Source organism: Salarias fasciatus, chromosome 5 (genome assembly GCF_902148845.1).
Source record: "Salarias fasciatus chromosome 5, fSalaFa1.1, whole genome shotgun sequence".
In the NCBI taxonomy this organism is placed as follows: Eukaryota; Metazoa; Chordata; class Actinopteri; order Blenniiformes; family Blenniidae; genus Salarias; species Salarias fasciatus.
Window position 1 is genome coordinate 11,879,876 of NC_043749.1, and position 16,102 is coordinate 11,895,977.

The window sequence follows — 16,102 nt, forward strand, 5'->3', positions numbered from 1 at the left end:
TCTTGCTGTGAAGCAACACCACTATCCACCCTCTGCATCCATCTTCTCCAGAGAAGGGTCACAGAGTGCTGGAGCCAATCCCAGTTTACTATGGGTGAGGGCACCCTGAGAATTGCTCTATTTTTAAATATTGCATGGTGATGTGTGCATTGCATTTTGGGCTTACTCCAGTTATGAAGAAAAACATCAGCTGTAAGTCCAAGTGGCTGTTTAGGGTGTATTTTCTACAGAAAATTAACTGACCAACTTATCAAAAGACCCTCAATAGCTGAAAATATTCTGTTTTAATGTTTGCATCCTTAAAGGTTTATTCCTAACATCCTCTCCAAAAAAGAAAAGATAAAATACATCTCTGGCAGATGAACTGCTCAGTAACAATCACTTAGCATTTCAGTAATGCTCTCTAAGGTGGTGACATATTTCTTTTTCTCTTCTCAGATTTTCCCAAAGGGAAGCAGTTCCAGGCAATCCTAACTGGAACATCTTTCCTTGTTCTAAAAGCAGAGTTCCTCTGCCTCTTCAAAAGTTGCAGCAATTCAATGTTAACTGAAAACTGCTTCACAAACCTGCATGACCCGTTTAGTTTGTGTTGGATAATGCGATCGATTTATGGTTGGAATTTATATTACTGCAGCACTAGTGAATTTGCGTTTCAATTGTGTCAAAAATGTCTTTACTGTGTTTAAATTTGCTTTAGGAGACGTTCAGGTGCCCTGCCATGTTTATAGCATTGACAGTATATACAAAGGTTTATAGGCACGAATGACGTCAGAAGAGGGAAGTGGTAAAGAAATTATTCTAAAATAGCGAAAATATAGCGGGTTTCAAACATAATGACTTGAGTCGTGGTGACATTTCTACTATCTTGAGTGCCATTTTCAGTGTGTTCCTTCTTTCAGGAAGAAGAAGGACTGTGTGTGAAATGAAACGAAATCCACGCGGCAGCGCGCAGGTTAAAGACTCGTCGCAGGGGCCATGCTCCAATCTGATTGGTCGAGGAGGCGGGACTTCCGGCATCGCAGGTTGGACGTAAAGTGACAGACTTCACCTCCTTAAAATTGGAAGAAAAGCCGAAGGACGACGCGTTACAAGTTATAAACCAGTAAGCAGTCAACATAAGACAGAGGCGCTTTGACTAGTATGTGTCTGTCGGGGGTTACGTCCTTTATTTGGGGGTAAAACGAGCCGCGGAGCGCGGTAATGTTAAACAGCTAGCCGGCCAACCGAGTCCTGGCTGTAGTGTAGGAAATGCGGCGGTGCGTTCACGGGAGGTTCGGAAATTACTAAACCGGGGAAGATAACGAGCGCTAAACATAATAACTGAAACGCGTTTATTTAATCGAAATGTTCGATGAGTTTATCTTATACGGTCATTGTATGATTAACACCACACTCAAAAAACCCATAAACAATTCACGTTACGATGTATTTGGTCTCACGCAGACTGATTTGTCCCGCGTGTAATGGTACGCCTGTGATCCAGGTAAAACAAAGAGCCTCGTTTAAAGGTGAAAAGGTGCTTTCACCTCATTCACCCTCGATCCTGTGAGGTTACATAACATGAGATGGAAATACAGTAGAGGTGGGGCTGACAACAAAAAACACATTAGCTCACTGAGTGATTGAAACCTGTTAATGTTTACAGTGAATCGTTGAAACGAAGCAATAAAACCCAGCAAGTAACATCTCTGAGTTCATCTTCATGATTGGAGGTATTCACGTTTGTTTGGCAGAAATAATTTAATGGTCGTTACAAAAATTTAATGGATGATTCCGAACAATTAATCACTTTTTAGATAACTGATTAAATATCTGGTTATTAGATGAAATGAACTAACTCTCCTGAATTAATACATTGAAATATTTTTATTCAGATATTATGTATTTTAGAGAAAGCCGAGAGAAAGTTGACAGGGTTTCTCCCATGCGTGGGAGATTATTGTCTCCTCTCATAAAACTATGTTGGGTTGGGCGAAAGACACCTAAGAGAGACACTTGATCATAACAAAGACAACATCTCTGGGGACTCCTGTTCACTTTTGTTGTCAGCACGGTCCAGGTCTTTGCTTGTCCTAGGAATGTGGGGTTAAACAGAAATGGAAAAACACAAACTCCTTGCAGGGAGGGTGTGAAGAAGATCAAATCAAACTGAGGTCCTCAGTGTTGTCAGGCAACAATAATAATCACGATGTGGTCAAAGGTGTTTGTTTTAGGGAGGACTGCTATTATTACCACAATTCCATTTCATTCATCTCATAGGTTTTATGAGTGCACAAACGTCTAATTGCTTCTGATGTGTCTTTCTGGTGAAATCTGATGATTAGATTCTGTGTTCTTAATGGCTTTATTTCTCTTCTTAAATCAACATCTCAAAAGCATGGGAGGATACTACTCTCACCTCAAGCTTGAACTTCATCGTGCCCTCTGACCTCTACTTCTCATGTCCAATAGTAATTTTGGGGTTAGTGCTGGTTTTCTTAAGTTGTTTAAAAATGCTGATATTTTTGTTAACGTCTATAGAAATTCACAGGTAGTAAAAAAGTATCATCTTCTCTTTATGCTTTTGATTACAAATATCAGGTAATTCTGCACACAAAGGCTGCAACGGTTGCAACTTACAATAATACAAAAGTTTGTGTCAATGAACCCTGTTCAAATATTTATTCACCAACCAATTATTTTTTGGTGAAATGTGCTTTTTGTATCCTAGATTGTAATGACTTTCAGACATGGACGACAGAAACCTTCATCATCGCTTCTTAAACTGGCGGAGACGAATTCGAGACATCCGTGAGGTGCGAGCCATCCGTTACCGGGAGCGGCTCAAAAAGATGCAGCGAGTAGGAGACATACTCAGGTAATGTACCTAAGAACAATGCCATCTGAAGAGGTGGAAGAGAGAAAAATAATGATTAGCAGAGCCTCCACAAAATTTTAATACCTCTGATAAAATGTTTGGGTTGTTTTTGTTTTTTTTTTTGGATCCAGTCTCATGTTACAATATCAGTATTTACATTGTCGGTGCTATGTTTAAATAAATGTGCTTTTTTGATTACATTGTTCAGGTCCAGTTTCCTGCTGATGGACATAATTGCTTGTTTCTCCCAGTGTATTTAGTGATGCTGACACGACTGTATTAATGCCTCAAACAAGCAGGATCATCATGTAGCAGGCTGGTGATTTTTGTACCTGACATAAAAAATAAGGAAAGATTACCGTACTATTCAGTTCATTTGCTCATCACCAGAAGACAGTCATTTGTCGTCTTGCCTTTGTCACTTGGTGTCCCATTTTGTCCTCATGTGGATGTTTTTCCTCCTCTCCAGGTATCATGGGAATTCAGATGAAGTTGGCTGTTTTGTGGCAGGCAGACCGTTGTCTAGAAGAAATCGCTACTTTGAAGTAAGAGTTCATGGTCTGAATGTAATCCAGGATTATTCCATTAATCAAAATTTTATATCTTAAATTGTGCTGTCATTGCTCTCAAGTTGAAAGGAAGGATGTTTTGTTTCTTCATCGATAACGTCATTACACTATACCGCTCTGTTGTTGTTTCATTGATAAGATGTCAGGTATATTGAATGCGAACGAAGATTAGCAGTTAAAGTTCAGCATGTTTCCCACCCGTAGTTCTAAGATGTGCTGTTCACTGCACTGCTGTCACATGTTGAAAGTTCAGCAATGTTCTGAAAACTTTTAACAATCACAGTTATGGTTGGTATTATGTTTACACCTCACTTTGTTTCATTAAAAAATGATAATAGGATCAACACAAATGGTGGAGCTTTTGAAATATGTAGTATTATTTAATGTTAATGTGTAATTTAGTCATTACGATATGCAGTAATATACATTAGTTACTTGAAAAAACTGTAGTCCACACATGTTTGTGTAACTACTTAAAATGCACAACAAAATAACACAAGCTTAGCTTCATAATGCAATTATAAATACAGTGGATTTGGTAATTAAATGCTGCAGGTTGAATTGGTATCAAACAAAATGGGAGATATCTGTATTTATAAGACAAAAACAAAAATCTACAACCACATGTGAAAAACATCCATAAACTGGTTAAAGTCAGAACAGCGGCTTCTCTACTTCTCAATATTTGACATGTGCCTTTTTTAATGTGCTTCACTTTGTAACGGTGGACCTTTGAATTGGCTTATTTTTTTCGTGCTGCAGTTTTATGTGGACAAACAAAATGTAAAGATGAATACAGTCTACCTATTATTAGTAACTTGTAATTAGTCTTAGTCACAGCTGTCAAGTGTGAACCCAGCTAAACTTCTGCTCATTAAAGCTATTTGTTGGATTCTTGTCCCTGAGGCATATAAATATATGCAGTATCAGACCGCGTCCAAATCTGTGCATGTCAAGCAAAAGTTGGCCAAACTTGCAGACATGACTCATTAGCAGTGGTCCATTAATTATTGAAGTAATGATTCCTCACCGGTTTGGTGGGGACGGTTTTCAGGAAGGTTTGTTTCTGCTGTGTTCCCTGTCGCTTCTTTTCATCTAAACCACTGAATGTAAGAAATTGGAGGCAGAGCGTCGGTAACCTATTCAGCCATCAGCTCCCCTCATCCACCGACTGTGACGAGTGTGTGGGTGTTTCAATGGCATCACTGCAAATCCACTTCAGCACTCTCGACTGCACCCACCTGTGTGAATGTGTCTGCGTCCTTTTATTATGCATGGAGGGAAGCTGCCTCCACCCTGTGTTGAGAGCAGACCGCACAAGTCATCGTGCCTGCAGATCTGCTTGTCTTCATCTTCTTGAGTCATCATGAAAAAGACACCATGTCTGTCATCTCCTGGGAATCGCATGTCGCTGCAAAACAAAGATGTTTCAACTTGGAAATAGATTTGTAGAATGACTCGGCAGGCCCTTTTAGTCTGTTCGCTGGAACGAGGCATACAGTAAAGGTTGAAGCCAAGGCTGATTCTTAATAGTTCTGCAATCGATGCCAAGAAATGCAGGACAGATTTTCCTCTGCATGCTAAGCAGATTGGTCACACCACACTGCCCCTGTGCCTCAGACACCTTTTTTTTTTTCTATTAACCAGACAGTTTCAACAGAGCTGTGTCGTCCACCATTCACATAGAATAAAATGGCATTTTACTAACTTGAAATTTTGATAATTATTCCAGTGAGAGCTCACACAAAAAAGCCTCAGGTTTAAGAATTGTCTCATGATTCCCTCTAAAACCAGCTGATACATTCTATGATCAATATCTTTTAACTTGTGTCTTTAACTCCGTGCTAAGTGGAAATATATGCATATATCATCCTATTTTTTGCTACCAGACTGAAATGCAGACACTTAGAGTTGATTGGATTTCAGATATTTTTTGTCCCTTTTGCTCAATTCCAGCTCATTAGTAAAGCTTTATTCACCCACTTCCATTCTGTAATCTGTATAGAAAGGCTTACGGCAGCTGCACACACAGTCATGTTTGAGTGGTGCTGCTGACCTGCTGGATCTGAAGACTCGGCTTCCCTGGCCCAAACAGATCGCCTTCCAAATAAGACGCAGGTCACTATGAATCAAACAACGGTCTGTTTATTTCACAACGTGGGGACTCTGGATACAGTTCTGCACAAACATCCCGGGCCGGTGGCGGTTGCAGAATAAGTCATGTTTGAACTTGCCTAACAAACACATCCTGCCTGTTCTGACGTAGCAAAATAGTAACAATCCCCAATCTCAAAACTTGCGTGTCTTGCATCCTTCTGACTCATTTTTCGTGGGAGTTGTGAAGGATGAAGGGGAAAAACCATTTGCGTAAAGCAGCACAGAACCAATAAATGATTGTCAAGAGCACGTCCGAGGGGCGACGCGATCGTAAATCTGAGGTTTTACCTTCACGTTATGCGCTGAGACAGAAAACAGACATACAGTATTACTCCGTGCTTTGTGGAGAACAGTGCTGAGCTCATGGGAAAGCACTTTAAAGTTTCCCCTTCTCCTTGCTCTGCATTTGCCAAAAGTGCTCCAATAGCACTGCGTCCGTGTCGGCCTCCCGAGGGTTGATGTCATCCGGTCAGCGCGCCGCTACGATAACAGGAGAGCGTTTCACTGGAGGGCCTCAACGACGAACTGCTGCATGAAGAGATATGACACAGTTTACAGTTGGATTGGAGACTTCAGGAGATGAAAAGAGAAACAGAACCTCCAGAAAAAGAAGAGAAAGTAGATGCAAATATTGGCATTGAAGCGCAGCCTTACAGAGGTGTTTGTAGTTTTTATGACATTACCTCAGTCATGTATTGTGCACAGTCCAAATTTTAGCAGTCTAGCAATAATTCTTGCTGCACTGGGCAGCCTAAATGTTCTGTCCTGGTTTGACTGCAGGATGCTGCTCTCCACTGAATCCATGCTGTTAATCGCTCCGTCTTGACACACGTGGTTTAAGTGTCTTCTCCACTCTGTCATCCGCTCTTCAGTCTTTCCATCAGTGAAAACTGTGTCGAAGATGCACACACAGCTCCTGCAGGCAAAAGACCGAGTCAGAAGTCAAGTTTCCTGATGAGATACAATATCATTATTCAAAATGTGTTTTTTTTTCTTATTAATGCACTGAGAGCTCAGAATAATTCAACTATCAATGTTACAGTTTGGGAAGTTTTCGTGTTACTCGCTTTGTCGTTTGTAAGCTTCAACGTTGGCAAAGATTTAGTTCTTCTGGCTGTCATCTTTATTAATTTGTAGCTTCAGAACCTGAACTGTATTCTTGGCGCCGATCCAACACTTGTGTTCGTCTTCCCCATTGTTTTTTGTCACTGTTACGACCCAGGGTCGTTGGGAGGTCACAGGGGAGTGGTTTGTTCTGCTCTGCTGCTGGTCCTGCCTCTCCCCTCTGCACAGGTGCTCCGAGTTACACTGATTGCTCTGTGGAGCAGCATAAAAGTCAGAGCATGCATGCGCTCGCGGTGGTCGTTGTCTGTGGGTCGTCGTCGCTGCCTGGCTCCTCCGCTCGCTCCACCCAATGACGTTCTCCTGCGGGGTTCCATTCCTGCTTGTTGGCTGTGGGCTTCGGACCTCCTGATGGCCTCCTCCTGCCGCGTCCTGCTCCCGCTCGTCGGCTGCGGGCTCCTGACCTCCTGATGGCGTCCACCATGCACCTTTGTGTTTGGGCACTGGATCTTTTGTTTACTTTATTTCATTAAATCTTCCTTTTACGCACGTTACCCAGTCTCTGTCTCCCTCGTTTTGTTGCGGCTTTGAGCCGGCCGTAACAGTCACCATTTCTTCTCGTCATTAAGTTCATGAAATTCATTTCTTTCAAAAGCGCTTGGCATGCTGAGTTTTGCCTTTCTGCTTTAAAACAGCCCCCTCATGGGAGCATGTGTCGTTGAGTGCTTTACACTTGAAAACCCTGCATAATATTAACAAACAGCGATTGACTCAGACAGACCAGAGTAATGTGTGGGCAGCGTTTCACTTTACTGACTGATGAAACTTCAGCTCAACTTTGAATCTGTTATCAGGCTGACAAACACACTGCTGAGGGCTTCAGTGTCGAGTGGAAAGACGCTTGTATTTTCGGGTTTCAAATAAAGCCCTGTTTTGTCTGTTCAAGCCTCAAGCAGGACTGGCTGTAAAATGATGAGCACTGCTTTTTATGTCTGAGTGCTGGAAATATGCACGATATTTAAAATTCCTCACTATGAGTGAATCAGCCGTGTCTGACAGCATCCAGATATACATCGATGTCCTTCACCCCCGCTGCACCCTCCTGCTTCTCATCCCTGCTGATATAGTCTGACGATATTAAACTCTCTCACGTGTGATAATGAGCCGTTTATGACCTGTCTCATTAAAAAAAATAAGCTGCCTTTAAATTCCAGTCTGCTGTTGCCAGATGCAGCAGATGAATATTATTACACACATTTAGAAAAAAGTAATTAATCACCACGTGTTTTTGGTCCTCGTGTCTTCCTGATGTTCATATAAAGAAGTCGTCATTAGAATTTGTCAAATTTGTGATGTTTTCAGGTGACCATCAGGGATACGGGAGTGAGGGGAATGATCGCTGTGGGTTTGGTGCCTCAGCTCTACAAACTGGACCATCAGCCAGGCTGGCTGCCGCAGTCGGTGGCTTTCCACGCTGATGACGGCAAGTAGGTGACGCTGCCTGCTGCAGGCTGATGCTGATCATTTTGATTTGGGTAGTTCACTTCTGAAAAAGAATACTGGGACAGTTTTTCAGGTATTTTACATCAGGATCTGGGTGAATATTTGTGTGGCTGCATTTGTTTTCCACAAAGCTGTTTTGAAATCCCAAAACTGAGACTGACTGTGTTTTGGGTTGACTATCTACCTCGAGTGTCTTTCTTGTTTTGGATAAGACATTGCTGTAAAATCATGTGAAATTGTGACACTTCAATCACACCTCCTGGGATCGAGAATCAAACTGTACAGAAGCATTGGAAGATATTAGGAGAAGATAAACCAGCTTTTTTCAAGAAAGGAACTTGGCGTCGTTATCTTTGATTTGTGTTTTCTGTCTTAGTTAAAAATAAGTTGCTCATTTGTGTACAGCTTATTTTCCTGAGTGTTTCTGATGTGTTGTAAAAATCTTCACAAGATCTTTGAACTCATCCGTTGAGCTGCCATCCTCCTCCTCATCTTCTCCTTCCTACAGGCTGTATAACGGTAAAACCGTAGGACAGCAGTTTGGTCCAAAATGCTGCAGTGGGGACAAGATAGGCTGTGGAATATCCCTGGACCCCGACGACGGACAGCTGACTGTGTTTTTCACCAGGAATGGGACCGAAGTAAGTATTTCCTTCCAAAAGTACCGTGAGCGGTAGTTTGATCAGACGATCTGCGAGTTAAAGCAAATCGGCGAAAATGTCTGGCAATTTGTGCCACACATGAAAGACTCTATGAATCACCACCAGATGTTCGTTGCCTTGCACCAGAAGTCGCCTTGTTATGTCAAGCTCCAAACCTGTGCAGTTCCTCACAACTTCAGCTTCCGAATGTCTCTGATTCGTCGGGTCCGACAGGGCGCCTGCTTCCCTCACATAACGCTGTGTGTGATGGCGTGTTCAGATTGGCAGTGTGGACCTCCCAGACCCTCCCGACGCTCTGTACCCCGCCGTCGGGATGCACTCGCTCGGGGAGGAGGTGTTGCTGAACCTCAGTGCGGAATGGGGGCCGGAGGAGGACGACGGACAGATGATCGTGGACAGTCATGAGGAGGACTGGAGCCGTCTGCATGACGTGAAGGTGACTGGAACGGTGAGTCCTCCAGCAGCTTCCCCGAGTCCAGATGGAGCAGAGCAGAGTCTGATAAATTCTCTCAAGTGAGTCATTTCAGTCAGTGATGGCTGAGTGGGGGGGGGGGGGAAGAAGAAAAAAAAAAAGATCTTTGAGCCAGAATAAAAGGGAGCAGATCTCACCAGGCCACTCCAGTCTGCTTCTCATTTGTGATTGAGAATAACAGCTTCGGGCTACATTAACCATGACAATAATAAGGTGCCTAAATCTCCAGCCATTGTTGAATCTTGAGTCACGTCGACACGAGACCTGGACGAGTTGGAAAAAGGATCGAGTAAAAATACATTATGTCGGGTCCCGATGAAGGGATTGCAAATATGTTTTTCAACACTTGGTTGTGAGTCAGACAATATTATTAAAGAGTAATGGGAACTTAATGACGTTTGTAACATTAACCAACACACCCAGATCCTGACGTGCACAGACATCCACCAGGTTTACCCCCAAACTGCTCAGCCTGGACTGGTGATTGGAGACGTTCCAAACGGTTATCGCGGGAGAAAGACAGAAGTAAAGTTGCACAACTGCTGATAAGTTGTGCATCTGTCAGATCGATCCATCTTGAAATCAGCCCAGTGTTTTCTCAACACCTTCAACAGTTTCTCAGAGAAACCGTTATTACGTAATTCTGTTCAGATGAATTATTCTGGTCGCCGTTTGTCTCCTTGCAGAAATTCATGATGCCGTAATCAATCAGACTGGTTCATATCGTACACAACTGAATGGCGAAGGAAGTGTTGGAAAGAAGAGGATATTTGAGGATGGATCTCAAAAATAATTATACTTTAAAGAGGCTGTATCATGCTTTTTTAGCTAGTCCAAACCCTAGAAATGGCATTAACATGGTATTAGTTTATTTTTGGCGCTAAGGAAAAGTAATTTTGTGTGAAATAAAAGATTTTCTGGGGCTAATTCTGAAACCCGGAAGAGAAAACGCTCCGTTACACTGAAAATCCCGCCTCTCCCCCTGTGGACTTTGACTGACAGCGTACTTCAACCAATCAGCGCTTCAAAACAAATACGCTGGCTAGCTTTAGCTTTTTAACTCTAGCTTCTCTACATGCAAACACACGCGAAAACGTCTTTTCCTGTGAGAAACTCACCAAGCGCAGACCCTTCAGACTCTTGCTCTTGCTTGACTGTTGCTTTCAGACGATGGTCAAAGTTTATTTCCGTAATCGGAGTTACAAAAAGCAGCAACGCTGATAGCCGAGGGCCTGCGGGAGGGGGGCTCAGGGGAGCCATCTTCACCGTGTGACGTCAACGTGGGAAAACAGAGCGTTTTCACGGGTGCGGGAGGGGCTGCCTCTCTGAGCAGCACAACATCGAGGAAAGCTCAAACGCACAGGCACGAGGGAAAAAACGCTTTGGGGGTGTTTTTGGTGAGTACATAACTATATAACAAGGTTAAAACATACAAAAAGTGAATTTTGCATGATACAGCCCCTTTAATTAACGCACTGGTGGAGGGTTCTGCCTACTGCATTTTTTTAAAGCCACTGGCTGCTTCAGAGAGAGAAAACTCTCATCTGTGTGGAAGGCATTGTAATGAAGTTATGACACATACAACTATAATTATATTGTTTATTCTTTACAGTCGTTTTGGATTTCAATGACTTTTATTTAACTTCTTAACATATTCTACTGATGCCCCTGTTTCTGTGTTTGAATCACTTTTGCAGTTTTAACAGTAACTCTCAACAGTGTCGCTAAATCCAAATAAACTGTGTACAGATTAGTGGGAAATTGAATATTTGGTTTAATTTAATTAGATGAGACACAGTTACAACCTTTAAGCAGCTGCACAGTATCTGAAGTTATTTTAAGATACAGACTGAGGCGTAGGTCAGGCTGTGAATGGATCAGCCTTTGGCTGAACACATTGTAGCGCAGGCGGCCTCGGGTCCGCCGGACGTCCCCACAGAGATGAGTACGAGATTCTCCTGGATGCAGCTTTACCAGAAGAGACTGTGAAAGAGGAACCATCTCAACAAAATACTACTAAAAATAAAATTTTCACAAGAGAACCGTGAGCCTCATGAAAAAAGCAAAACGTGGCGCGTGGGGAACCGTTTTAATAATGAGATGTACGGCAGCGCGGCGCTGTAGTTACACTCACACGGTCAGATTATGTTTTCATCTGCTGCTCTGCCTGCATTGTGGACGGTCTCTCTGGGAATGGATTTAATTGGCTGTGTTGATTTCTCCCGGTGCCTGTAATAAACAGCCGTGTTACCCCCCCGTCTCCCTCAGCTGTTTAGCTTCCAGATAGTTCAGTGCAGGGGTGACGAATCAAACCCTGCCCCGATTTTTGATTTGTTCTTTTACACAGAGGAAGGAATGCATGACTCTGCAACCTATTTTTCCTTGTATCATCTCATATTCTTTCTTTGGGGGGCGAAAACGTGAATAAAACATCAGCTCTCTCATTAGCTGCCAACTTTATCAACTTGAGATGGAGGCAGCAGCCGTTCCAGAGCAGAAGCTGACATGTTTTCACAAGCAGTAAAATGCAGTGTAGTCATTATCATTTGATTAAACGCTTCCGCTCGTTTCACATTTTTAACAGAGCTCAACTTATGGCAGATGCAACCATCGGCTCGTGGAAAGCAAGTCAGCGTTTCAATCGGTATATTCCTAAGTTTAAACAGAAAAGAAAGGAAGGAGTAGCAAAATCTTTCAGTATTGGTGCAAAAAAGAAAAATCTATTAAATGAAATCTTGTCAAGAAACATTTTGGTTCATCCCATCAGTTGGAAGTTATTAATGTTGGAACTGTGTAGGAATGCATATTGAAATCACCACACCGAAACAATTTGAAATATAAAAGCATAAGTGTTGATGAGTGATCCTGGTGTTCCTATAGCTTCACACCTCTGGTTCCAGCTCTGTCTCGCTAAAGGAAGCTGATGAAATGAGATAAACAAATCTGAAATAGTTTTTTGTTTCTCGTGACTTCTGCTTCGTGCCTCTGAAAAGCTTTAATAAAATCCCTCCGGACTGCTTCTGGGAAAGGCTGTGAACTCTCTCTGATCCTCATTCGCTAAAACATCAGAGCGGGGAGTCTTCTTTCACTCTATTTGGACATGTGCAAATCACAGTTTTTTGATTTTCCTGAATTGAATCGACAGTCTGCGGAGATATTTATAAACGGGTGTCTGCATTTGGATCAAACATTACTGTGACCTCTTATCTTCAACCCTGCGTGTGTGTTACTCGTCCACAGCTGCTGGAGTACGTGGGAAACGGGAAGAGCATCGTGGACGTGGGCCTGGCTCAGGCCCGCCGGCCCCTCAACACGCGCTTCCACTACTACGAGCTGGAGATCACAGACGCCGGGGAGAAGTGCTACATCGCCCTGGGGCTGGCGCGCAGGGTACGCGCCTCCTCCCTCCCTGTCCTGCAGATAATGACCACGTGTCACCGATACCGATACTTGGTGTAATTTACCGCGCGCTCTCAGCGGCTGGAGAAATCCGCTCGGCATCACTGTTTCCAGCCGTAGGTGATGGATGACTGAAAGGAGGAAACGACGACAGAATAAATATTGTCTCATTTGAACCCCCACGTCTGGTTTTCCGTACCGAGCAGGTTGTTCCTTTTTGCGTGTCGATGGAACAAACCGCCCTCAAGACTCAGAGTAGTGCTGATATAGGATGAGGGAATCTCTCCCACACTGCCCATGTTGTCATATCCGTAGGAACGAGACGTCGTCACACGGAGGTACTTTAAGGTGAATCTCTTCACTTTGGCTCAGTTAGGTGGTATTTAATCTTAAATAGTGTTTTTAGGGAGTATCGCCACGGCTTCGCCTGCTGGGATGTCGCTCGCAGCCTCGGCGGTGATGGATTACGGCTGCAGACGTGAGGCTACCTCCCCCCTTCGACTCCTCCACCGCCGGTGACTGTGTGCGGGCACGCCGTGCCCCCGGGGTCAGGCGCAGTGGTAGAATGGAGCTCTTTCATTTTGCTGATTGTTTCTCGGGAATTGTTTTCCTCGACGTGTCTGCGGCTTTTCGCGCGGCGTCATAAATCCATCAGTCGGCCATTCCTGAGGTTTTGCTCCATCCAGCGTCACCTCCTGCGAGGCGCGGCGGGGAATTAGCCCGCCCTCGTCTAAGGAGCGTTTGTTCTAATCGTGTCACTTTCCTGTGCACTTTATCTCGTTCTCTCACTTTTACCCCCTCATGCTATTGAGTTTGAGATGTTTCACGTCCCTTGTTGGATTCTTCTATTAGTTTCAAGTAGATTTCAGTTTATTGAAACAAAAGCAGACTGTCCACTGCGTATTATCGCCCCAGAAAATGATGGTATGACCAACAAAACCGTCTTCTGAGAGAAGCCGTCGGAGAATACAATGAACTAAATCGAGAAAAGAAATGCGTAATGATCGAATCAAGTCCGTTTTGATAAAAAAACAAAAGGTAAATAAGAGTGGCTGGTTCACCAAGTGCTCGGCTGATTTCTCTTTTGTGTTTTTTCTTTTTCTAAGGACTACCCGAAAAATAGGCATCCCGGTTGGAGCCGAGGCTCGATAGCTTACCATGCCGGTGAGTCATGAAGTCTTTTGTCGTTGATGTGCCTTAACAACAAAACAAAAATATCATTCAGATCTGTCTGTAATCTCCAGACCCGGGCAGAGTTTAACACGCTGCTTAGTGTCGAGAAAAACAGAGCAGAAAACAGCTTCTCCTTTATTTGTGAGGACAGAGACAGACATTATTATTTACAGAGGGAAGCTTGAGTGGAGCTACAAAATAGTTTATTCTGCTGTATGGTTTTTAAGTATTAAAAGTCTTATTTCAATACATTTTGAGTCAGTTTGCAATGATTTTAACAATAATGTGAAAATCACATTTTGACACTTTGACAACAAGAGAAATTCCTGGTGAGCTCTGCATTATTTCTTTGCAACGCTTTTTGACTTCCATCAGCTAGAATAGAATTTCCTGAGCATGTTGAACACGGTCGGCACTTTTGAACTCAAGCGATCAAAAATGACAGCAAGTGTGTGTGTGTTTCCTGGTGGAGATGATGGGAAGCTGTTCCACGGCAGCGGCGCCGGGGACCCGTTCGGGCCGTGCTGCCTGGAAGGAGACATCATGGGCTGCGGCATCATGTTTCCACGTGACTTCAACATTGACGGCGGAGGTGAATCGTCCTCATAATGTCTCTACTTCGTTCAAACTGTCTCGCTTCCGCATCCTTCAACTGCACGGCTTTTATTTTCCCTCTTCTCAGACGACGGCGACGACTGGGACTTGGACGTGGTTTCGAAGCTGGACCAGGTTCAGAATGACTTGTATGCCGACAATGACGACGGGAACGAGGAAGGAGAAGATTTAGAGGGGAGGAAGGTCATGGTAAGAAGCTGTCACAATGCGTGAATATCAAGCCAAGGACTCGCAGACCTTCCATGCAAGTCCTCATGTTTTCTCTTTCTGGACTCGTTCCTGAACAGGTGTTCTTCACTCGGAACGGCTCGGTGGTGGGCCGGAGGGAGGTGGCTCTGCCCGTAGGAGGCTTCTACCCCACCATCGGCATGATGAGCACGGGGGAGAAGGTCAAAGTGGACCTGCACCCTCTCAGTGGCTGAGCCGGCTGCAGGAAATGAAGGCCGAGCGATGAAATCCCAGCAAGGACACATGATTGAGCTGGAGTGCGTTTTGAAGATTGGGCACTAAATAATGCCTCCACCTCGCTGAACTTCCCAAAATGTTTCCTTGAAAGGTGGCCTCAGTGTGAGGGCTGACTCTCACTCCCTCATGCTGTTCAAATCACGTCACTTGCTGGCAAAAAAAGAAAAAGAAAAAAAAAGAAACAATGTTTTATTAGAAATGATGAAAATCCAGTATGTTAGTATTGCATTTGTGCCTAAAGTTATTCTGAAATCATTTTGTACTGTAAGAAACTTTAAACCAATTTGAGGTTTTAGGGCTAAAATACTTTGGACGGTTTCAATCACAAGTGAAAGAAATGACACATCATGCCAAAAAAAGGGTCTCACCAGGATAATGAATGTAGAAAAAAATCCACAGGGAGGCCGTTTGCAGAGTGCGAGCGAGCAGCCGCCGTTCTGGCCTCATGATCAGAGCTGGGCTCTCTGTTAGTGGTGCGTTACTGACACTCAGTGGCGGGACTGGGAGGAAGTCCTTCGCGGCTCGCCCAGGGAACCGTCGGCTCGCCTCTCTGGGGCAAAGTTGAAAACCTGCAGCCGCTCGGCTCCCGTGCGTCTCCCGACACGCCGCCACGGTTCCCTCTGTGGGAAGCGCTCCGGGCCACATGCAGATGAGTTATGGGATGATTACTTGTACTAATTTGCTGGCATAAATCGAAACTACTTAAATGAGGAGATTCAAAGGGCAGATATTCAAATGAAGGCTAGGTTTGTGTCAGGACTAGCTGTAGTTTGCTTTTATTCTGGGCGGCGTTGAGCCCAGTAGCAGATGATGCACTTTCATTAAAGCACGCAGGTTCTAAACACAGCAGCATGTTTACAGAGAGTCAGACATCAGTTCCCTGATGCTAAACTTCAAAAATCACGTCACAGAATGAAACGGTGGGTCTGTCGCACCTATTTTATTTATTGATTTTGCTTTGAATGTTTTTGTTCCTCGTACAAACACAAAACACTTTGTGGTTTTCATGCCTACTTTTGCATATGTCCTCCGAGCACGTAGCAGTTTGCTTTACACAAAAAAACAACCCCCCAAAAAACCAGTAACCTGTATTCAGTCTATTGATGAGACATTTACAACATAGAAAATCTGTCATGTATGTTGTCTATTTAATGTGGACTTTTTCTTT

The 16,102-nt window shown here is 43.7% G+C and overlaps 1 protein-coding gene across 1 annotated transcript; it reads left to right on the forward strand.

Annotated features, from left to right (window-relative positions):
- The first annotated feature begins 997 nt into the window (after positions 1-997).
- Positions 998-15,289, forward strand: spryd3 (SPRY domain containing 3). Its single transcript, XM_030092491.1, has 11 exons — positions 998-1,102; positions 2,711-2,857; positions 3,327-3,402; positions 8,008-8,132; positions 8,657-8,789; positions 9,070-9,258; positions 12,523-12,672; positions 13,788-13,845; positions 14,327-14,446; positions 14,537-14,658; positions 14,757-15,289. The coding sequence occupies exons 2-11, from the start codon at positions 2,730-2,732 to the stop codon at positions 14,889-14,891; spliced, it is 1,236 nt and encodes a 411-aa protein (XP_029948351.1). The 5' UTR covers positions 998-1,102; positions 2,711-2,729; the 3' UTR covers positions 14,892-15,289.
- Positions 15,290-16,102: the final 813 nt, after the last annotated feature.

Excerpts from the sequence above, each read along its gene's own strand:
- spryd3 (XM_030092491.1), top strand. The coding sequence starts at position 2,730 with ATGGACGACAGAAACCTTCATCATCGCTTCTTAAACTGGCGGAGACGA. Across the intron at positions 3,403-8,007 it reads GAAGAAATCGCTACTTTGAA|GTGACCATCAGGGATACGGG; the intron begins GTAAGAGTTCAT and ends TGATGTTTTCAG. Across the intron at positions 8,133-8,656 it reads TTCCACGCTGATGACGGCAA|GCTGTATAACGGTAAAACCG; the intron begins GTAGGTGACGCT and ends TCCTTCCTACAG.